Raw genomic sequence first — 24003 nt, 5'->3', positions numbered from 1 at the left:
GCGCAACAGCTTTTCTAAAATTTTTGAGAGGAATGGAAGATTCGATATAGGCCGATAGTTTTTTATATTTTCCGGGTCAAGGTTTGGCTTTTTTCAAGAGAGGCTTTATCACTGCCACTTTTAGTGAGTTTGGTACACATCCGGTGGATAGAGAGCTGTTTATTATGTTCAACATAGGAGGGCCAAGCACAGGAAGCAGCTCCTTCAGCAGTTTAGTAGGAATAGGATCCAGTATGCAGCTTGAAGGTTTAGAGGCCATGATTATTTTCATCATTGTGTCAAGAGATATAGTACTAAAACACTTAAGTGTCTCTCCCGATCCCAGGCCCTCGCAGATCTGTGCAGATCCAGGACAGCTAAGCCCTGGAGGAATACGCAGATTCAAAGAGGAGTCCGTAATTTGCTTTCTAATGGTCATGATCTTTTCCTCAAAGAAGTTCATGAATTTATCACTGCTGAAGTGAAAACCATCCTCTCTTGGGGAATGCTGCTTTTTAGTTAGCTTTGCAACAGTATCAAAAAGAAATTTTGGATTGTTCTTATTTTCCTCGATTAATTTGGAAAAGTAGGATGATCGAGCAGCAGTGAGGGCTCTTCGGTACTGCACGGTACTGTCTTTCCAAGCTAGTCGGAAGACTTCCAGTTTGGTGTGGCGCCATTTCCGTTCCAATTTCCTGGAAGCTTGCTTCAAAGCTCGGGTATTTTCTGTATACCAGGGAGCTAGTTTCTTATGACAAATGTTTTTCGTTTTTAGGGGTGCAACTGCATCTAGGGTATTGCGCAAGGTTAAATTGAGTTCCTCAGTTAAGTGGTTAACTGATTTTTGTCCTCTGACGTCCTTGGGTAGGCAGAAGGAGTCTGGAAGGGCATCAATGAATTTTTGTGTTGTCTGAGAATTTATAGCACGACTTTTGATGCTCCTTGGTTGGGGTCTGAGCAGATTATTTGTTGCGATTGCAAACGTAATAAAATGGTGGTCCGATAGTCCAGGATTTTGTGGAAAAACATTAAGATCTACAACATTTATTCCATGGGACAAAACTAGGTCCAGAGTATGACTGTGGCAGTGAGTAGGTCCAGAGACATGTTGGACAAAACCCACTGAGTCGATAATGGCTCCGAAAGACTTTTGGAGTGGGTCTGTGGACTTCTCCATGTGAATATTAAAATCACCAAAAATTAGAATATGATCTGCTATGACTACAAGGTCTGATAGGAATTCAGGAAACTCAGAGAGGAACGCTGTATATGGCCCAGGAGGCCTGTAAACAGTAGCTATAAAAAGTGATTGAGTAGGCTGCATAGATTTCATGACTAGAAGCTCGAAAGATGAAAACGTCATTTTTTTTTGTAAATTGAAATTTGCTATCGTAAATGTTAGCAACACCTCCGCCTTTGCGGGATGCACGGGAATATGGTCACTAGTGTAACCAGGAGGTGAGGCCTCATTTAACACAGCAAATTCATCAGGCTTAAGCCATGTTTCAGTCAGGCCAATCACATCAAGATTATGATCAGTGATTAGTTCATTGACTATGACTGCCTTTGAAGTGAGGGATCTAACATTAAGTAACCCTATTTTGAGATGTGAGGTATCACGATCTCTTTCAATAATGGCAGGAATGGAGGAGGTCTTTATCCTAATAAGATTGCTAGGGTGAACACCACCATGTTTAGTTTTGCCCAACCTAGGTCGAGGGCACAGACACAGTCTCAATGGGTATGGCTGAGCTGGACTACACTGACTATGCTATTGGCAGACTCCACTAAGCTGGCAGGTTGGCTAACAGCCTGCTGCCTGGCCTGCACCCTATTTCACTGTGGGGCTAGAGGAGTTAGAGCCCTATCTATGTTGGTAGATAAGAGGAGAGCACCCCTCCAGCTAGGATGGAGTCCGTCACTCCTCAGCAGGTCAGGCTTGATCCTGTTTGTGGGTGAGTCCCAGAAAGAGGGCCAATTATCCACAAATGTTATCTTTTGGGAGGGGCAGAAAACAGTTTTCAACCAGCGATTGAGTGCTGAGACTCTGCTGTAGAGCTCGTCACTTCCCCTAACTGGGAGGGGGCCAGAGACAATTACTCGATGCCGACACATCTTTCTAGCTGATTTACACGCTGAAGCTATGTTGCACTTGGTGACCTCTGACTGTTTCATCCTAACATCGTTGGTGCCGACGTGGATAACAATATCTCTATACTCTCTACACTCGCCAGTTTTAGCTTTAGCCAGCACCATCTTTAGATTAGCCTTAACGTCGGTAGCCCTGCCCCCCTGGTAAACAGTGTATGATCGCTGGGTGATTCGTTTTAAGTCTAATACTGCGGGTAATGGAGTCGCCAATGACTAGGGTTTTCAATTTGTCAGAGCTAATGGTGGGAGCCTTCGAGTCTCAGACCCCGTAGCGGGAGGAGTAGAGACTAGAGAAGACTCAGACTCAGACTCCGACTCGCTACATAATGGGGAAAACCGGTTGAAGGTTTCTGTCGGCTGAATGAGCGACACCGGTTGAGCATTCCAACAGTATTTCCCTCCAGAAGCCATGAGAAAGTTGTCCGGCTGCGGGGACTGTGCGGGGGGATTTATACTAACGTTACTGTCTGTACTTGCTGGTGGCACAGACGCTGTTTCTTCCTTTCCTACACTGATATTACTCTTGCCTAACGATTGCGTCTGAAGCTGGGCTTGTAGCACAGCTATTCTCGCCGTAAGGCGAGAATTCTCCTGTATATTATGAGTACAGCGACTGCAATTAGAAGACATCATGTTAATGTTACTACTTAGCTTCGGCTGTTGAAGATGTTGATGAACCATGTCCAGATGAAGCGTCCGGGTGAAAAAAGTTGAATAAGGGAAAAAAGTTGCGATGGAAAAAGGAAAATAACGTAAAGTTGGCAGCTAAAACGCACAGGAAAGTGACTCTTCTGTCTCGGGATAAACGTCCGGGGTGAAAAAGTTTAACGAAAAAAGATGAGTGAGGACAAAACTAAAAAGTTGGTAAATTTGTTGAACACAGAGATTAATTAAACGTTTATTAAAAGTAAAACGTGAATAGTTTGGCAGGTAGCCAAGTAGCAACAAACAGCAGAGCAGCACAGCAAGTAACACTGAAACATGCATGAGAGCATCAGCTGTTCCGGACAACTGTGTGATCACGCTCTCCGTAGTCAATGTAAGTAAGACCTTTAAACAGGTCAACATTCACAAGGCCGCAGGGCAAGACGGATTACCAGGACGTGTACTCCAAGCATGCGCTGACCAACTGGAAAGTGTCTTCACTGATATTTTAAACCGTTCTCCCTGTCTAAGTCTGTAATACCAACATGTTTCAAGCAGACCACCATAGTCCCTGTGCCCAATAACACTAAGGTAACCTGTCTAAATGTCTACTGACCCGTAGCACTCACGTCTGTATCCATGAAGTGCTTTGAAAGGCTGGTCATGGCTCACATCAACACCATTATCCCAGAAACCCTAGACCCACTCCAATTTGCATACCGCCCCAACAGATCCACAGATGATGCAATCTATTGCGCTCCACACTGCCCTTTCACACCTGGACAAAAGGAACACCTATGTGAGAATGCTATTCATTGACTAAAGCTCAGCGTTCAAACCATAGTGCCAACAAAGCTCATCACTAAGCTAAGGATCCTGGGACTAAACACCTACCTCTGCAACTGGATCCTGGACTTCCTGACGGGCCGCCCCCAGGTGGTAAGGGTAGGTAACAACATATCCGCCACGCTGATCCTCAACACGGGGGGCCCTCGGGTGCGTGTTCAGTCCCCTCCTGTACTCCCTGTTCACTCATGACTGCATGGCCAGGCACGACTCCAACACCATCATTAAGTTTGCCGATGACACAACAGTGGTAGGCCTGATCACCGACAACGACGAGACAACCTATAGGGAGGAGGTCAGAGACCTGGCCGTGTGGTGCCAGGACAACAACCACTCCCTCAACGTGATCAAGACAAAGGAGATGATTGTGGACTACAGGAAAAAGAAGAGGACCTCCATTCTCATCGACAGGGCTGTAGTGGAGCAGGTTGAGAGCTTCAAGTTCCTTGGTGTCCACATCACCAACAAACTAACATGGTCCAAGCACACCAAGACAGTCGTGAAGAGGGCACGACAAAACCTATTCCACTTAAGGAGACTGAAAAGATTTGGCATGGGTCCTCAGATCCTCAAAAGGTTCTACAGCTGCATCATCGAGAACATCCTGACTGGTTGCATCACTGCTTGGTATGGCAACTGCTCGGTCTCCGACCGCAAGGCACTACAGAGGGTAGTGCGTCCGGCCCAGTACATCACTGGGGCCAAGCTTCCTGCCATCCAGGACCTCTATACCAGGCAGTGTCAGAGGAAGGCCCTAAAAATTGTCAAAGACTCCAGCAACCCTAGTCATAGACTGTTCTCCCTGCTACCGCACGGCAAGCGATACCGGAGCACCAAGTCTAGGTCCAAAAGGCTTCTAAACAGATTCTACCCCCAAGCCATAAGACTCCTGAACATCTAATCAAATGGCTACCCAGACTATTTGCATTGCCCATGAATCCCATTCAGAGGAAACTGGACTCTATTACTCTATTTTACATTGATTGGATAAAGTTGAATAGGCTTTTAATATGCGTAGATAATTATTTAGTATGTGTTCTACTGGGCTGTGATGATAATACAGTGGGGAAAAAAAGTATTTAGTCAGCCACCAATTGTGCAAGTTCTCCCACTTAAAAAGATGAGAGGCCTGTAATTTTCATCATAGGTACACGTCAACTATGACAGACAAAATGAGAAAAAAAAATCCAGAAAATCACATTGTAGGATTTTTAATGAATTTATTGGCATATGATGGTGGAAAATAAGTATTTGGTCAATAACAAAAGTTTCTCAATACTTTGTTATATACCCTTTGTTGGCAATGACACAGGTCAAAGCGTTTTCTGTAAGTCTTCACAAGGTTTTCACACACTGTTGCTGGTATTTTGGCCCATTCCTCCATGCAGATCTCCTCTAGAGCAGTGATGTTTTGGGGCTGTCGCTGGGCAACACAGACTTTCAACTCCCTCCAAAGATTTTCTATGGGGTTGAGATCTGGAGACTGGCTAGGCCACTCCAGGACCTTGAAATGCTTCTTACGAAGCCACTCCTTCGTTGCCCGGCCGGTGTGTTTGGGATCATTGTCATGCTGAAAGACCCAGCCACGTTTCATCTTCAATGCCCTTGCTGATGGAAGGAGGGTTTCACTCAAAATCTCACGATACATGGCCCCATTCATTCTTTCGTTTACACGGATCAGTCGTCCTGGTCCCTTTGCAGAAAAACAGCCCCAAAGCATGATGTTTCCAACCCTATGCTTCACAGTAGGTATGGTGTTCTTTGGATGCAACTCAGCATTCTTTGTCCTCCAAACATGACGAGTTGAGTTTTTACCAAAAAGTTATATTTTGGTTTCATCTGACCATATGACATTCTCCCAATCCTCTTCTGGATCATCCAAATGCACTTCAGACGGGCCTGGACATGTACTGGCTTAAGCAGGGGGACACGTCTCGCACTGCAGGATTTGAGTCCCTGGCGGCGTAGTGTGTTACTGATGGTTGGCTTTGTTACTTTGGTCCCAGCTCTCTGCAGGTCATTCACTAGGTCCCCCCGTGTGGTTCTGGGATTTTGCTCACCGTTCTTGTGATCATTTTGACCCCACAGGGTGAGATCTTGCGTGGAGCCCCAGATCGAGGGAGATTATCAGTGGTCTTGTATGTCTTCCATTTCCTAATAATTGCTCCCACAGTTGATTTCTTCAAACCAAGCTGCTTACCTATTGCAGATTCAGTCTTCCCAGCCTGGTGCAGGTCTACAATTTTGTTTTTGGTGTCCTTTGACAGCTCTTTGGTCTTGGCCATTGTGAAGTTTGGAGTGTGACTGTTTGAGGTTGTGGACAGGTGTCTTTTATACTGATAACAAGTTCAAACAGGTGCCATTAATACAGGTAACGAGTGGAGGACAGAGGAGCCTCTTAAAGAAGTTGTTACAGGTCTGTGAGAGCCAGAAATCTTGCTTGTTTGTAGGTGACCAAATACTTATTTTCCACCATAATTTGCAAATAAATTCATTAAAAACCCTACAATGGGATTTTCTGGATTTTTTTTTCTCAATTTGTCTGTCATAGTTGACGTGTACCTATGATGAAAATTACAGGCCTCTCTCATCTTTTTAAGTGGGAGAACTTGCACAATTGGTGGCTGACTAAATACTTTTTTTCCCCACTGTATCTTCATCATATCCACATTCATTACCAGTAGCTGGTTGTTATTGGATTCATAATATCTCTTGGACAGATCTACGTAAACATAACTGGTACCTTTAGAATCTGTCAGGAAGGAAAGGGATGTGTGGGCCAATGAGCAGCAGTAGTTCCGGTGTTAGGGTTTTTCATCACTGGTTATTTGGACAAATCCCGATTTCGCAGGTGTTAGCATCTTTCAAATTTCGTAAGGGGAGGGGACATTCGGCCCATAACTTTGTTGAGAGAGGGTGGATCTCCTTGTTCTAGCATCTCTTAATCCCATCTCTTGACAGCTGTGGACCCAGAAATGTAATCGAGCAGCCGACCAATTACGTGAGACTTTAGCTCTGGGTTAACCGAGATTACTGTATTCATGAATATATTGCTGGTTTACCTGATCAAACCCTTGCAACACATGGCAGAGAGAGGAGAGGATGGGAGTGTCCTAAACAGCACCCCGTTCCCTATATAGCAGACTACCTTCTACCAGGGCCCGACCCAACTGAACACTTACAGGAGATTCTGGAGCGGTGCCTGAGACCGACAGTGTTTTCCACCATCAACACCCTATTAAGACACTTTATGTTGGTTTTTTCCCTTTTTTTATTTTGGCAGTTACCTGTGTGTGTCCCAAATTGGCACCCTATTCCCTATTGGCCCTGGTCAAAAGCAGTGGACAATATAGGGAATAGGGTGCCATTTGGGATGCAGATGATGGTTTGAGAGGTGTTTTTTCTAGCCTCTCACCCAGCCAGCCTTAGCCTGCCAGGTCTGCTAGTACTGTCTAACTGTTACTATGCATGTATCCCAAATAGCATCTTATTCCCTATGGACCCTGGTCAATAGTAGTGCACTATAAAGGGAATAGGGTGCTATTTGGGATGTAACCTATAACTAAATGGTCTGCCAGAGCTGCTCAGTACTAGCTAGCTGTTACTATCGGAGTGTTGCTATAACGACATGGTCTGCCAGACCTGCTCAGGACTATCTGACTACAGATAATTACAGATGGCAGGAGTCAGACTCCGCTCTATGAAGCAGAATCATCCTCTGGCATATGTCATGATGTATTCCCCCTGTGCCCCTCCCCCTCCTCCAGGAGTCTGACTCCGCTCTATGAAGCAGAATCATCCTCTGGCATATGTCATGATGTATTCCCCCTGTGCCCCTCCTCCTCCTCCAGGAGTCGGGTCGCGAGACCCCCTCGTCCACCCAGGCATCCAGCATCAACGGGACGGACGATGAGAAGATCTCCCACGGAGGACCGGAGACCGCAGCGCTGATGAGCGAGAATGACAAACTCAAGACCACTGTGGAACAGAGGTAAGGAAGGAGAGATGGAGATAGGAAGGGAGAGAGAGAGGGAGGGAGGGAGGGAGGGAGGGAGAGATGGTGGTAGGTAAGGAGGGAGGGGTAGGGGGAGAGAGATAGAGGTAGGTAAGGAGGGAGGGGTAGGGGGAGAGATGGAGGGAGAGATAGAGGGAGGTAAGGAGGGAGGGGTAGGGGGAGAGATGGAGGGAGAGATAGAGGGAGGTAAGGAGGGAGGGGTAGGGGGAGAGATGGAGGGAGAGATAGAGGGAGGTAAGGAGGGAGGGGTAGGGGGAGAGATGGAGGGAGAGATAGAGGGAGGTAAGGAGGGGGGGGGTAGGGGGAGAGATGGAGGGAGAGATGGAGGTAGGTAAGGAGGGAGGGGGAGAGGGAGAGGGAGAGATGGAGGGAGGGGTAGGGGGAGAGATGGAGGGAGGGGTAGGGGGAGAGATGGAGGGAGAGATGGAGGTAGGTAAGGAGGGAGGGGTAGGGGGAGAGATGGAGGGAGAGATAGAGGTAGGTAAGGAGGGAGGGGTAGAGGGAGAGAGAGAGGGAGAGATGGAGGGAGGGGTAGGGGGAGAGATGGAGGGAGAGAAGGAGGGAGGGGTAGAGGGAGAGATGGAGGGAGGGGTAGGGGGAGAGATGGAGGGAGAGAAGGAGGGAGGGGTAGAGGGAGAGATGGAGGGAGGGGTAGGGGAGAGATGGAGGGAGGGGTAGGGGAGAGATGGAGGGAGGTAAAGAGGGAGGGGTAGAGGGAGAGATGGAGGGAGAGATGGAGGTAGGTAAGGAGGGAGGGGTAGAGGTACACTACCGTTCAAAGGTTTGGGGTCACTTAGAAATGTCCTTGTTTTCGAAAGAAAAGCAATTCTTTTGTCCATTAAAATAACATCAAATTGATCAAAAATACAGTGTAGACATTGTTAATGTTGTAAATGGCTATTGTAGCTGGAAATGGCTGATCTTTTTATGGAATATCTACAGTTGAAGTCTGAAGTTTACATACACCTTAGCCAAATACATTTAAACTCAGTTTTTCACAATTCCTGACATTTAATCCTAGTAACAATGCCCTGTCTTAGGTCAGTTAGGATCACCACCTTATTTTAAGAATGTGAAATGTCAGAATAATAGTAGAGAGAATTATTTATTTCAGCTTTTATTTATTTCATCACATTCCCAGTGGGTCAGAAGTTTACATACACTCAATTAGTATTTGGTAGCATTGCCTTTAAATTGTTTAACTTGGGTCAAACATTTCGGGTAGCCTTCCACAAGCTTCGCACAATAAGTTGGGTGAATTCTGGCCCATTCCTCCTGACAGAGCTTGTGTAACTGAGTCAGGTTTGTAGGCCTCCTTGCTCGCACACGCTTTTTCAGTTCTGCCCACAAATGTTCTATAGGCTTGAGGTCAGGGCTTTGTGATGGCCACTCCAATACCTTGACTTTGTTGTCCTTAAGCCATGTTGCCACAACTTTGGAAGTGTGCTTGGGGTCATTGTCCATTTGGAAGACCCATTTGCGACCAAGCTTTAACTTCCTGACTGATGTCTTGAGATGTTGCTTCAATATATCCACATAATTTTCCTTCCTCATGCCATCTATTTTGTGAAGTGCACCAGTCCCTCCTGTAGCAAAGCACCCCCACAGCATGATGCTGCCACCCCCGTTCTTCACGGTTGGGATGGTGTTCTTCGGCTTGCAAGCAACCCCCTTTTTCCTCCAAACATAACCATGGTCATTATGGCCAAACAGTTGTATTTTTGTTTCATCAGACCAGAGGACATTTCTCCAAAAAGTACGATCTTTGTCCCCATGTGCAGTTGCAAACCGTAGTCTGGCTTTTTTATGGCGGTTTTGGAGCAGTGGCTTCTTCCTTGCTGAGCGGCCTTTCAGGTTATGTCGATATAGGACTTGTTTTACTGTGGATATACAGTGAGGGAAATAAGTATTTGATCCCCTGCTGATTTTGTACGTTTGCCCACTGACAAAGAAATGATCAGTCTATAATTTTAATGGTAGGTTTATTTCAACAGTGAGAGACAGAATAACAACAAAAAAATCCAGAAAAACGCATGTCAAAAATGTTATCAATTGATTTGAGTTTTAATGAGGGAAATAAGTATTTGACCCCTCTGCAAAACATGACTTAGTACTTGGTGGCAAAACCCTTGTTGGCAATCACAGTGGTCAAACGTTTCTTGTAGTTGGCCACCAGGTTTGCACACATCTCAGGAGGGATTTTGTCCCATTCCTCTTTGCAGATCTTCTCCCAGTCATTAAGGTTTCGAGGCTGAGGTTTGGTAACTCAAACCTTCAGCTCCCTCCACAGATTTTCTGTGAGATTAGGGTCTGGAGACTGGCTAGGCCACTCCAGGACCTTAATGTGCTTCTACTTGAACCACTCCTTTGTTGCCTTGGCCGTGTGTTTTGGGTCATTGTCATGCTGGAATACCCATCCACGACCCATTTTCAATGCCCTGGTCGAGGGAAGGAGGTTCTCACCCAAGATTTGACAGTACATGGCTCCGTCCATTGTCCCTTTGATGCGGTGAAGTTGTCCTGTCCCCTTAGCAGAAAAACACCCCCAAAGCATAATGTTTCCACCTCCATGTTTGACGGTGGGGATGGTGTTCTTGGGGTCATAGGCAGCATTCCTCCTCCTCCAAACATGGCGAGTTGAGTTGATGCCAAAGAGCTCCATTTTGGTCTCATCTGACCACAACACTTTCACTCAGTTCTCCTCTGAATCATTCAGATGTTCATTGGCAAACTTCAGACAGGCATGTATATGTGCTTTCTTGAGCAGGGGGAACTTGCGGGCGCTGCAGGATTTCAGTCCTTCACTGCGTAGTGTGTTGCCAATTGTTTTCTTGGTGACTATGGTCCCAGCTGCCTTGAGATCATTGACAAGATCCTCCCGTGTAGTTCTGGGCTGATTCCTCACCGTTCTCATGATCATTGCAACTCCACGAGGTGAGATCTTGCAATGCGTTTTTCTTGATTTCTTTGTTGTTATTCTGTCTCTCACTGTTCAAATAAACCTACCATTAAAATTATTGACTGATCATTTCTTTGTCAGTGGGCAAACTTACAAAATCAGCAGGGGATCAAATACTTTTTTCCCTCACTGTAGATACTTTTGTACCTGTTTCCTCCAGCATCGTCACAAGGTCCTTTGCTGTTGTTCTGGGATTGATTTTCACTTTTCGCACCAAAGTACGTTAATCTCTAGGAGACAGAACACGTCTCCTTCCTGAGCGGTATGACGGCTGCGTGGTCCCATGGTGTTTATACTTGCGTACTGTTGTTTGTACAGATGAACGTGGTAACTTCAGGCGTTTGGAAATTGCTCCCAAGGATGAACCAGACTTGTGGAGGTCTACAATTTCTTTTCTGAGGTCTTGGCTGATTTCTTTTGATTTTCCCATGATGTCAAGCAAAGAGGCACTGAGTTTGAAGGTAGGCCTTGAAATACATCCACAGGTACACCTCCAATTGACTCAAATGATGTCAATTAGCCTATCAGAAGCTTCTAAAGCCATGATATCATTTTCTGGAATTTTCCAAGCTGTTTAAAGGCACAGTCAACATAGTGTATGTCAACTTCTGACCCACTGGAATTGTGATACAGTGAATTATAAGTGGAATAATCTGTCTGTAAACAATTGTTGGAAAATTACTTGTCATGCACAAATAATAATAATAATAATAATAATAATAATATGCCATTTAGCAGACGCTTTTATCCAAAGCGACTTACAGTCGTGCGTGCATACATTTTTTTGTGTATGGGTGGTCCCGGGTATCGAACCCACTACCTTGGCGTTACAAGCGTCCTTTTTACGCTGCTGCTACTCTGTTAAGTATTTATGCATAGTCACTTTAACTCTACCCACATGTACATATTACCTCAACTACCTCAACTAGCCGGTGCCCCCGCACATTGACTCTGCAACGGTACCCCCCTGTATATATAGCCTCCCTACTGTCACTTTATTTTACTGTATATATAGCCTCCCTACTGTCACTTTATTTTACTTCTGCTCTTTTTTTCTCAACACTTTTTTTGTTGTTGTTTTATTCTTACTTTTTTTGTTTAAAATAAATGCACTGTTGGTTAAGGGCTGTAAGTAAGCATTTCACTGTAATGTCTGCACCTGTTGTATTCGGCGCATGTGACCAATAAAATTTGATTTGATTTGATTTGAAGCGCCGTGCTCTACCAGCTGAGCTACAGAGGACCACATAGAGAGTAGATGTAGATGTCCTAACCGACTTGCCAAAACTATAGTTTGCTAAAAAGATATTTGTGGAGTGGTTGAAAAACAAGTTTTAATGACTCTAACCTAAGTGTATGTAAACTTCCGACTTCAACTGTACATAGGCGTACAGAGGCCCATTATCAGCAACCATCAGTCCTGTGTTCCAATGGCACGTTGTGTTTGCTAATCCAAGTTTATCATTTTAAAAGGCTAATTGATCATTCGAAAACCCTTTTTCAATTATGTTAGCACAGCTGAAAACTGTTGTGCTGATTAAAGAAGCAATAAAACTGGCCTTCTTGAGACTAGTTGAGTATCTGGAGCATCAGCAATTGTGGGTTCGATTACAGAATCAAAATGTCCAGAAACAAATAACTTTCTTCTGAAATGTGTCAGTCTATTCTTGTTCTGAGAAATGAAGGCTTTTCCATGCGAGAAATTGCCAAGAAACTGAAGATCTCGTACAACACTGTGTACTACAGCGCAAACTGGCTCTAACCAGAATAGTAAGAGGAGTGGGAGGCCCCAGTGCACAACTGAGAAAGAGGTCCTCAACTGGCAGCTTCATTAAATAGTACCCGCAAAACACCAGTCTCAATGTCAACAGGGAAGAGTTGACTCCGGGATGCTGACCTTCTAGGCAGAGTTGCAAAGAAAAAGCCATATCTCAGACTGGCCAATAAAAAGAAAAGATTAAGATGGGCAAAAGAACACAGACACTGGACAGAGGAAGATTGGAAAAAAGTGTTATTGACAGACGAATCGAGGTTTGAGGTGTTCGGATCACAAAGAAGAACATTTGTGAGACGCAGACCAAATGAAAAGATGCTGGAGGAGTGCTTGATACCATCTGTCAAGCATGGTGGAGGCAATGTGATGGTCTGGGGGTGCTTTGGTGGTGGTAAAGTGGGAGATTTGTACAGGGTAAAAGGGATCTTGAAGAAGGAAGGCTATCACTCCATTTGGTAATGCCATGCCATACCCTGTGGACGGCGCTTGATTGGAGCCAATTTCCTCCTACAACAGGACAATGACCCAAAGCACAGCTCCAAACTGTGCAAGAATTATTTAGGGAAGAAGCAGTGAGCTGGTATTCTGTCTATAATGGAGTGGCCAGCACAGTCACCGGATCTCAACCCTATTGAGCTGTTGTGGGAGCAGCTTGACCGTATGGTACGTAAGAAGTGCCCATCAAGCCAATCCAACTTGTGGGAGGTGCTTCAGGAAGCATGGGGTGAAATCTCTTCAGATTACCTCAACAAATTGACAACTAGAATGCCAAATGTCTGCAAGGCTGTAATTGCTGCAAATGGATGATTCTTTGAAGAAAGCAAATTTTGAAGGACATAATTATTATTTCTATTAAAAATTTCCTATGCATTTTGCTATATTTCCTATTCAAACTAATTTCATGTATGTTTTCATGGAAAACAAGGACATTTCTAAGTGACCCCAATCTTTTGAACGGTAGTGTAGGTAAGGAGGTAGGGGTAGAGGTGAGGAGGTAGGGGTGGAGGTAGGGGTAGAGGTGAGGAGGTAGAGGGGTGGAGGTAGGGGTAGAGGTGAGGAGGTAGAGGTGAGGAGGTAGTGGAGGTAAGGGGGGTAGGGGGTAGAGGTAGGTAAGGGGGTAGAGGTGAGGAGGGAGGCTTAGAGGTAGGTAAGGAGGTAGGGGTAGAGGTAGGTAAGGAGGTAGGGGTAGAGGTAGGTGAGGAGGTAGGGGTAGAGGTGGGTAAGGAGGTAGGGGTAGAGGTGGGTAAGGAGGTAGGGGTAGAGGTGGGTAAGGAGGTGGGGGTAGAGGTGGGTAAGGGGGTAGGGGTAGAGGTGAGAAGGTAGGGGAAGAGGTAAGGAGGGAGAGGTGGGGGTAGGGGTAGAGGTAAGGAGGGAGGGGTAGAGGGAGGTAAGGAGGGAGGGGTAGAGGGAGGTAAGGAGGGAGAGGTAGAGGTAGGTAAGGAGGTAGGGGTAGAGGTAAGGAGGTAGAGGTAAGGAGGGAGGGGGTAGAGGTAAGGAGGGAGAGAGGTAGGGGTATAGGTAAGGAGGGAGAGGGAGGGGTAGGTAAGGAGGGAGAGGGAGGGGTAGGTAAGGAGGGAGAGGGAGGGGTAGGTAAGGAGGGAGGGGTAGATAAGGAGGGAGGGGTAGAGGTAGGTAAGGAGGGAGAGGGAGGGGTAGAGGTAGGATATGGGGTAGAGGTGAGGAGGTAGGGGTAGAGGTAGGTAAGGCGGGAGAGATGGAGGTAGGGGTATAGGTAAGGAGGAAGGAGTAGGGGTAAGGAGGGAGGGGTAGAGGTAAGGAGGGAGAGAGGTAGGTAAGGAGGGAGAGATGGAGGTAGGGGTATAGGTAGGGGTAGGTAAGGAGGGATGGAGAGGGAGGGGTAGGTAAGGAGGGAGAGGGAGGGGTAGATAAGGAGGGAGGGGTAGGGGGAGAGAACAGACTCAAAACCGCTGTGGGAGGGAGGGAGGGAGGGGGAGCGAACGACAGACATGACCGCCGTGGAACAGAGGTAAGTAAACATTTCAACACGTATCATAGAACGTGGAGAACCAACAGAATACACAGAACAGAACATTGAGTTCAGGTGACCCTAAAACACCTTAAATACCCTAGTAGATGGTCATAATGGCAGGCTAAGTTGGAGGTTTCCAGGTGGTTTACAAATCTCTAACAACATCAGCTTGCCTCAGAGTCAGATGGAAGCTATTAGTCCATGGCCTAAACACTCAGCTAAGAGCAGTCAAGAAAGATTGTGTTCCATAAACCAACTGCCAGGGAATGATCTGACACGTAATGTTGTAGAATACGGTGGTACGGGTTTAAACCAACCAACCAACCATCATACTAAAAAACAGCCGTGCAGAAAGCAAAACCTTGTGACCTTATATGCATATTGGTAGGTTTTGACCATAAATTGAGTTAAAACATTAATCTCTCCTCCCCCTCTCTCTCTCTCTCTCTCTCTCTCTCTCCTCCCCCTCTCTCTCTCTCTTCCCCCTCTCTCTCTCTCTTCCCCCCCCCTCTCTCTCTCTCTCTTCCCCCTCTCTCTCTCTCTCTCTTCCCCCCTCTCTCTCTCTCTCTTCCCTCTCTCTCTCTTCTCTCTCTCTCTCTCTTCCCCCTCTCTCTCTCCCCCCTCTCTCTCTCTCCTCCCCCTCTCTCTCTCCTCCCCCTCTCTCTCTCTCCTCCCCCCTCTCTCTCTCTCCTCCCCCTCTCTCTTTCTCTTCTCCCCCCTCTCTCTCCTCCCCCCTCTCTCTCTCTCCTCCCCCCCTCTCTCCTCCCCCTCTCCTCCCCCTCTCTCTCCTCCCCCTCTCCACCCCCCCTCTCCACCCCCCTCTCCTCCCCCCTCTCCTCCCCCTCTCCACCCCCCCCACCCTCTCCTCCCCCCCTCTCTCTCTCCTCCCCCCTCTCTCTCCTCCCCCTCTCTCTCTCCTCCCCCTCTCTCTCTCTCCTCCCCCCTCTCTCTCTCTCCTCCCCCCTCTCTCTCTCCTCCCCCTCTCTCTCTCCTCCCCTCTCTCTCTCCTCCCCCTCTCTCTCTCCTCCCCCCTCTCTCTCTCTCCTCCCCCTCTTTCTCTCTCCCCTCCCCCCTCTCTTTCTCCCCTCCCCCCTCTCTTTCTCCCCTCTCTTTCTCTCCTCCCCTCCCCCTCTCTCTCTTCTCCCCCCTCTCTCTTCTCCCCCCTCTCTCTTCTCCCCCTGTCTCTCTCTCTCCTCCCCCTGTCTCTCTCTCTCCTCCCCCTGTCTCTCTCTTCTCCCCCCTGTCTCTCTCTCTCTTCTCCCCCTGTCTCTCTCTCTCTTCTCCCCCTGTCTCTCTCTCTCTTCTCCCCCTGTCTCTCTCTCTCTTCTCCCCCTCTCTCTTTCTCTTCTCCCCCTCTCTCTTTCTCTTCTCCCCCTCTCTCTTTCTCTTCTCCCCCTCTCTCTTTCTCTTCTCCCCCTCTCTCTCTCCTCCCCCCTCTCTCTCTCCTCCCTCTCTCTTCCCTCCCCTCCCCCTCTCTCTTTCTCTTCTCCCCCTCTCTCTTTCTCTTCTCCCCCTCTCTCTTTCTCTTCTCCCCCTCTCTCTTTCTCTTCTCCCCCTCTCTCTTTCTCTTCTCCCCCTCTCTCTTTCTCTTCTCTTCATCTCTTTCTCTTCTCTTCATCTCTTTCTCTTCTCCCCTCTCTCTTTCTCTTCATCTCTCTTTCTCTTCATCTCTCTTTCTCTTCTCCCCCTCTCTCTTTCTCTTCTCCCCCTCTCTCTTTCTCTTCTCCCCCTCTCTCTTTCTCTTCTCTTCATCTCTTTCTCTTCTCTTCATCTCTTTCTCTTCTCCCCTCTCTCTTTCTCTTCATCTCTCTTTCTCTTCTCCCCCTCTCTCTTTCTCTTCTCCCCCTCTCTCTTTCTCTTCTCCCCTCTCTCTTTCTCTTCTCCCCCTCTCTCTTTCTCTTCTCCCCCTCTCTCTTTCTCTTCTCCCCCTCTCTCTTTCTCTCTTCTCCCCCTCTTTCACTCCTCCCCCTCTCTCTCTCTTCTTCTCCCCTCTCTCTCTCGCTCTCTCTCTCTCTCTCTCTCTCTCCCCCCTCTTCTCCCCCCAGTAACACCAATGCTAAGAAGTTGGAGACAGAACTCCAGACTCTACGGGACAGTAATGCTCGGCTGGTAGACGCGCTAACAGAGTCCTCCGCTAACGTAGAGATCTGGAAGAAACAACTCAACACCTGCAAGGAGGAGAGCGACACACTGAGGGAAAAGGTAATATGGAGGATCCTACGTAGATCTATCTATATAGACACTATAGAGGACCCTACGTAGATCTATCTACATAGAGACACTATAGAGGACCCTACGTAGATCTATCTACATAGAGACACTATAGAGGACCCTACGTAGATCTATCTAGTAGATAGATCTACGTAGGGTCCTCTATAGTGTCTCTATGTAGATAGCTCTACGTAGGATCCTCTATAGTGTCTCTATGTAGATAGATCTACGTAGGGTCCTCTATAGTGTCTCTATGTAGATAGTATCTACATAGAGACACTATAGAGGACCCTACGTAGATCTATCTACATAGAGACACTATAGAGGACCCTACGTAGATCTATCTACATAGACACTATAGAGGACCCTACGTAGATCTATCTACATAGACACTATAGAGGGCCCTACGTAGATCTATCTATATAGAGACACTATAGAGGACCCTACGTAGATCTATCTACATAGACACTATAGAGGACCCTACGTAGATCTATCTACATAGAGACACTATAGAGGTTCCTACATGTAGTAACTACAGTGCCAGAATGTTGAAATATCACTCCAGAAGAGGAATGTGTTTTTTGAGTCCAGTACCCATGCATCAGCATCATCACCATCCCACACTCTGATAATGAAAGTGAAATGAGCTCTAGTTGGCAGGAGTCCTACTGTTCCCTGACTCCCTGCTGAGAACACAGCAGATCATGATCTAATGTAGTGTTTAGCTGTCTGGTGGGTTATGAGACAGTAAGAGGAACTGGAGATATAAATGTGATAATAGGAAGTAACTCGGCATGCTAACTGCTTTAACTTCTGCTTGGTTTAGATTCAGACATGATTCAGAACATTCTAGAACGCTAAAAGCTTCCATTATAATTATTGGAACTTACATACATGTTCCTTCATACATTTTCTTGTTGAATCAAGTAATGAATATTTCCCCTGATATTAGTGCTGCTCTATGAAGATCTGCAGCTCTAGGTCAGAGGAGATGAGACAGAGGGGGTGTGTCAGTAATGTTTCTTTATCGAGTTACCTTTTCCCTGAGTGTGTCGCTCTATGTAGATAGATCTACGTAGGGTCCTCTATAGTGTCTATGTAGATAGATCTACGTAGGGTCCTCTATAGTGTCTCTATGTAGATAGATCTACGTAGGGTCCTCTATAGTGTCTCTATGTAGATAGATCTACGTAGGGTCCTCTATAGTGTCTCTATGTAGATAGATCTACGTAGGGTCCTCTATAGTGTCTCTATGTAGATAGATCTACGTAGGGTCCTCTATAGTGTCTCTATGTAGATAGATCTACGTAGGGTCCTCTATAGTCTCTATGTAGATAGATCTACGTAGGGTCCTCTATAGTGTCTCTATGTAGATAGATCTACGTAGGGTCCTCTATAGTGTCTCTATGTAGATAGATCTACGTAGGGTCCTCTATAGTGTCTCTATGTAGATAGATCTACGTAGGGTCCTCTATAGTGTCTCTATGTAGATAGATCTACGTAGGGTCCTCTATAGTGTCTCTATGTAGATAGATCTACGTAGGGTCCTCTATAGTGTCTATGTAGATAGATCTCACGTAGGGTCCTCTATAGTGTCTCTATGTAGATAGATCTACGTAGGGTCCTCTATAGTGTCTCTATGTAGATAGATCTACGTAGGGTCCTCTATAGTGTCTCTATGTAGATAGCTCTACGTAGGGTCCTCTATAGTGTCTCTATGTAGATAGATCTACGTAGGGTCCTCTATAGTGTCTCTATGTAGATAGATCTACGTAGGGTCCTCTATAGTGTCTCTATGTAGATAGATCTACGTAGGGTCCTCTATAGTGTCTATGTAGATAGATCTACGTAGGGTCCTCTATAGTGTCTCTATGTAGATAGATCTATGTAGGGTCCTCTATAGTGTCTCTATGTAGATAGATCTACGTAGGGTCCTCTATAGTGTCTCTATGTAGATAGATCTATGTAGGGTCCTCTATAGTGTCTATGTAGATAGATCTACGTAGGGTCCTCTATAGTGTCTCTATGTAGATAGATCTACGTAGGGTCCTCTATAGTGTCTCTATGTAGATAGATCTACGTAGGGTCCTCTATAGTGTCTCTATGTAGAGAGATCTACGTAGGGTCCTCTATAGTGTCTCTATGTAGAGAGATCTACGTAGGGTCCTCTATAGTGTCTCTATGTAGATAGATCTACGTAGGGTCCTCTATAGTGTCTCTATGTAGATAGATCTACGTAGGGTCCTCTATAGTGTCTCTATGTAGATAGATCTACGTAGGGTCCTCTATAGTGTCTCTATGTAGATAGATCTACGTAGGGTCCTCTATAGTGTCTCTATGTAGATAGATCTACGTAGGGTCCTCTATAGTGTCTATGTAGATAGATCTACGTAGGGTCCTCTATAGTGTCTCTATGTAGATAGATCTACGTAGGGTCCTCTATAGTGTCTCTATATGCACTGAACAAAAACATGCAACATTTTCAAAGGTTTTACTGAGTTACAGTTCATAGAAGGAAATCAGTCAACTGAAATAAATAAATTAGGCCCTAATCTATGGATTTCACATGACTGGGAATACAGATATGCATTTGTTGGTCACAGATACCTTTAAAAGAAAAGGTGGCGTGGATCAGAAAACCAGTCAGTATCTGGTGTGACCACCATTTGCCTCATGCAGCGTGACACATCTCCTTCACATAGAGTTGATCAGGCTGTTGATTGTGGCCTGTGGAATGTTGTCCCACTCCTCTTCAATGGCTGTGCGAAGTTGCTGGATATAGGCAGGAACTGGAACACGCTGTCGTACATGTCGATCCAGAGCATCCCAAACATGTTCAATGGGTGACATGTCTGGTGAGTAAGCAGACCATGGAAGAACTGGGACATTTTCAGCGTCCAGGAATTGTGTGCAGATCCTTGTGACATGGGGCCGTGCATTATAATGCCGCGAGCTGCCCAGTGACACGAGCCTACCAGACGAGCTAAACCACTTCTATGCTCGCTTCGAGGCAAGCAACACTGAAGCATGCATGAGAGCACCAGCTGTTCCGGATGACTATGTGATCACGCTCTCCGTAGCCGATGTGAGTAAGACTTTTAAGCAGGTCAACATTCACAAGGCCGCAGGGCCAGACGGATTACCAGGACGTGTACTCCGAGCATGTGCTGACCAACTGGCAAGTGTCTTCACTGACATTTTCAACATGTCCCTGACTGAGTCTGTAATACCAACATGTTTCAAGCAGACCACCATAGTCCCCGTGCCCAAGAACTCTAAGATAACCTGCCTAAATGACTACCGACCCGTAGCACTGACGTCTGTAGCCATGAAGTGCTTTGAAAGACTGGTCATGGCTCACATCAACAGCATAATCCCAGAAACCCTAGACCCACTCCAATTTGCATACCGCCCCAAAAGATCCACAGATGATGCAATCTCTATCGCACTCCACACTGCCCTTTCCCACCTGGACAAGAGGAACACCTACGTGAGAATGCTATTCATTGACTACAGCTCAGCATTCAACACCATAGTGCCCTCTAAGCTCATCACTAAGCTAAGGATCCTGGGACTAAACACCTCCCTCTGCAACTGGATCCTGGACTTCCTGACGGGCCGCCCCCAGGTGGTAAGGGTAGGTAACAACACATCTGCCACACTGATCCTCAACACGGGGGCCCCTCAGGGGTGCGTGCTCAGTCCCCCTCCTGTACTCTCTGTTCACCCATGACTGCATGGCCAGGCACGACTCCAACACCATCATTAAGTTTGCCGACGACACAACAGTGGTAGGCCTGATCACCGACAACGATGAGACAGCCTATAGGGAGGAGGTCAGAGATCTGGCCGTGTGGTGCCAGGACAACAACCTCTCCCTCAACGTGACCAAGACAAAGGAGATGATTGTGGACTACAGGAAAAAAAGAGGACTGAGCACGCCCCCATTCTCATCGACGGGGCTGTAGTGGAACAGGTTGAGAGCTTCAAGTTCCTTGGTGTCCACATCACCAACGAACTATCATGGTCCAAACACACCAAGACAGTCGTGAAGAGGGCACGACAAAGCCTATTCCCCCTCAGGAGACTAAAAAGATTTGGCATGGGTCCTCAGATCCTCAAAAATTCTACAGCTGCACCATCGAGAGCATCCTGACTGGTTGCATCACCGCCTGGTATGGCAACTGCTTGGCCTCTGACCGCAAGGCACTACAGAGGGTAGTGCGTACGGCCCAGTACATCACTGGGGCAAAGCTCCCTGCCATCCAGGACCTCTATACCAGGCGGTGTCAGAGGAAGGCCCTCAAAATTGTCAAAGACTCCAGCCACCCTAGTCATAGACTGTTCTCTCTGCTACCGCACGGCAAGCGGTACCGGAGTGCCAAGTCTAGGTCCAAAAGACTTCTCAACAGCTTCTACCCCCAAGCCATAAGACTCCTGAACAGCTAATCATGGCTACCCGGACTATTTGCACTGCCCCCCCACCCCATCCTTTTTACGCTGCTGCTACTCTGTTAAGTATTTATGCATAGTCACTTTAACTCTACCCACATGTACATATTACCTCAACTACCTCAACTAGCCGGTGCCCCCGCACATTGACTCTGCAACGGTACCCCCCTGTATATATAGCCTCCCTACTGTCACTTTATTTTACTGTATATATAGTCTCCCTACTGTCACTTTATTTTACTTCTGCTCTTTTTTTCTCAACACTTTTTTTGTTGTTGGTTTATTCTTACTTTTTTTGTTTAAAATAAATGCACTGTTGGTTAAGGGCTGTAAGTAAGCATTTCACTGCAATGTCTGCACCTGTTGTATTCGGCGCATGTGACCAATAAAATTTGATTTGATTTGATTTGACATGAGGTGATGGCGGCAGATTAATGGCACGACAATGGGCCACAGGATCTTGTCACGGCATCTGTTCATTCAAATTGCCATCGATAAAATGCAATTGTGTTAGTTGTCCGGAGCTTATGCCTTCCCATACCATAACCCCTCCGCCACCATGGGGCACTCTGTTCACAACGTTGACATCAGCAAACTGCTTGCCCACACAACGCCATACACGCTGTCTGCCATCTGCCCGGTACAGTTGAAACCATTATTAATCTGTGAAGAGCACACTTCTCCAGTGGCCATCGAAGGTGAGCATTTGCCCACGGAAGTCGGTTACGACGCCGAACTGCAGTCTGGTCAAGACCCTGGTGAGGATGACGAGCATGCAGATGAGCTTCCCTGAGAGAGTTTGTGGAGAAATTCTTCGGTTGTGCAAACCCACAGTTTCATCAGCTGTCCGGGTGGCTGGTCTCAGACGATCCTGCAGCTGAAAAAGCTGGATGTGGAGGTCCTGGGCTGGCATGGTTACACTTGGTCTGCGGTTGTGAGGCCGGTTGGACATGGCTTATGGTAGAGAAATGAACATTACATTCTCTGGCAAGAGCTCTGGTGGACATTCCTACAGTCAGCATGCCAATTGCACGCTACTTCAACTTGAGACATCTATGGCATTGTGTTGTGACAAAACTGCTCATTTTAGAGTGGCCTTTTATTGTCTCCTGAGTGGCGCAGTGGTCTAAGGCACTGCATCGCAGTGCTAGCTGTGCCACTAGAGATCCTGGTTCGAATCCAGGCTCTGTCGCAGCTGGCCGCGACTGGGAGACTCATGGGCGGCGCACAATTGGCCTAGCGTTGTCCAGGGTAGGGGAGGGAATGGCCGGCAGGGATGTAGCTCAGTTGATAGAGCATGGCGTTTGCAACGCCAGGGTTGTGGGTTCGATTCCCACGGGGGACCAGTTTGAAAAAAAATAAATAAAAAATGACAAAAAAATATATATATGTATTCACTAACTGTAAGTCGCTCTGGATAAGAGCGTCTGCTAAATGACTAAAATGTAAAATGTAAATGTATTGCCCCCAGCACAAGGTGCACCTATGTAATGATCATGCTGTTTAATTAGCTTCTTGATATGCCACTCTTGTCAGGTGGATGGATTATTTTGGCAAAGGAGAAATGCTCACTCACAGGGATGTAAACAAATTTGAGAGAAACACGCTTTTTGTGTGTATGGAAAATGTATTTTATTTTTATTTATTTCAGCTCATGAAACATGGGACCAACTCTTTACATGTTGCGTTTATATTTTTGCCGTTTAAGATTAGGGAGGACGATTTCTGTTTTTTTATGAGCATGGCCTTATTTCTGTTACAGCATATTGGATGACTGTCATTCATATTCCATTCACCCAGTTCCATGTAGCATCGATAGGTTTAGGCTACTACATGATACTCTAATATGCCCTATACCCATCACGAGGATGCTACAGCCTACAAATTCAAGTTTATAACGTAGGTGCACAGGTTGATAGACCAATTGGAGTAATCAAGGTGACCGACAGTGAGAAATTCACTAACGCCTTGCACAGTCTTGCCTGCATCTAGCTGATCTAGGGTGGAATCATTAGTCCAAACAGTTTTACGTTTTGCAATTCAAACGAGAGTTTCAATTGGACAAACTCAGGTAGGACCAGCCCCCTTTTTCGTTCCGTTTGCTTCCGTTTTAAGAAATGTTTTTCAATAGAATTGGCGGAATGAATACACCACTGATCACCCGCACACATAGTTCACTTTCATAGCAGCCAAACAAACTCCTCCTCTCACATTTTCCCTTCGCTTGTGAACAGCTGTCTGTGACCAGGCGAAAAAAAAACTCTCCAAGCCAAATCTTCATACCATAACCGCTACACACAGCCTACGTTGTTGTCACCATTTCTACTAGAACTAACCCACAATCCAATCCATGTACAATCACGCAGTACAGTGTACAGTAAGCAGTTTAGCAGTTACAGCGGCGGTCCCCACCTGGTGGCAATACATTAATACAACTGGAAGTTTACCTTGACTTGGAAGAGTTGCAGTGTTGGATATCCTTAGCCAGCTAGCTAACATAAATATAATTCCTCTCTGTTTGAGTCAGGTTGTTGAGTAGGCTAAAGTAGATGCATTAGCTAGCATAAGGGATACTGAAACTACATTTTTTTTTTTTTTAATACAATGAAATATATTTCTCTCTCGTCTCTCTCTCTGCTCCTTCTCCTTACTTTTTGAAGAAATTAATTTGTTCAAAACTCTTCAACTATTGTCTCTCTCTCTCTTTGAGTCAACTACTCACCACATGTTATGCACTGCAGTGCTAGCTAGCTGTAGCTTATGCTTTCATTACTAGATTCATTCTCTGATCCTTTGATTGGATGGACATCATGTCAGTTCATGCTGCAAGCGCTCTGATAGGTTGGAGGACGTAATTACTGTGTAAGTCTATGGAAGGGGTGAGAACCATGAGGTTCCTCCTAGGTTTTGTATTGAAGTCAATGTACCCAGAGGAGGACGGAAAATAGCAGTCCTCCATCTACACCATGGTGCTAACTCTT

General features: G+C 46.3%; 1 protein-coding gene across 1 annotated transcript in view; it reads left to right on the top strand.

Moving 5' to 3' along the window:
- homer2 (homer scaffold protein 2) overlaps nt 1-24003 on the top strand; it is a 47342-nt gene that overhangs the window by 7479 nt on the left and 15860 nt on the right. The window contains 2 exon segments of the mRNA XM_045205729.1: nt 7473-7612; nt 16405-16561. Coding sequence (XP_045061664.1) covers nt 7473-7612; nt 16405-16561 — 297 coding nt within the window.

This window comes from Coregonus clupeaformis, chromosome 20 (genome assembly GCF_020615455.1).
Source record: "Coregonus clupeaformis isolate EN_2021a chromosome 20, ASM2061545v1, whole genome shotgun sequence".
Lineage (NCBI taxonomy): Eukaryota > Metazoa > Chordata > Actinopteri > Salmoniformes > Salmonidae > Coregonus > Coregonus clupeaformis.
This window is presented reverse-complemented; position numbering and strand designations above follow the sequence as displayed.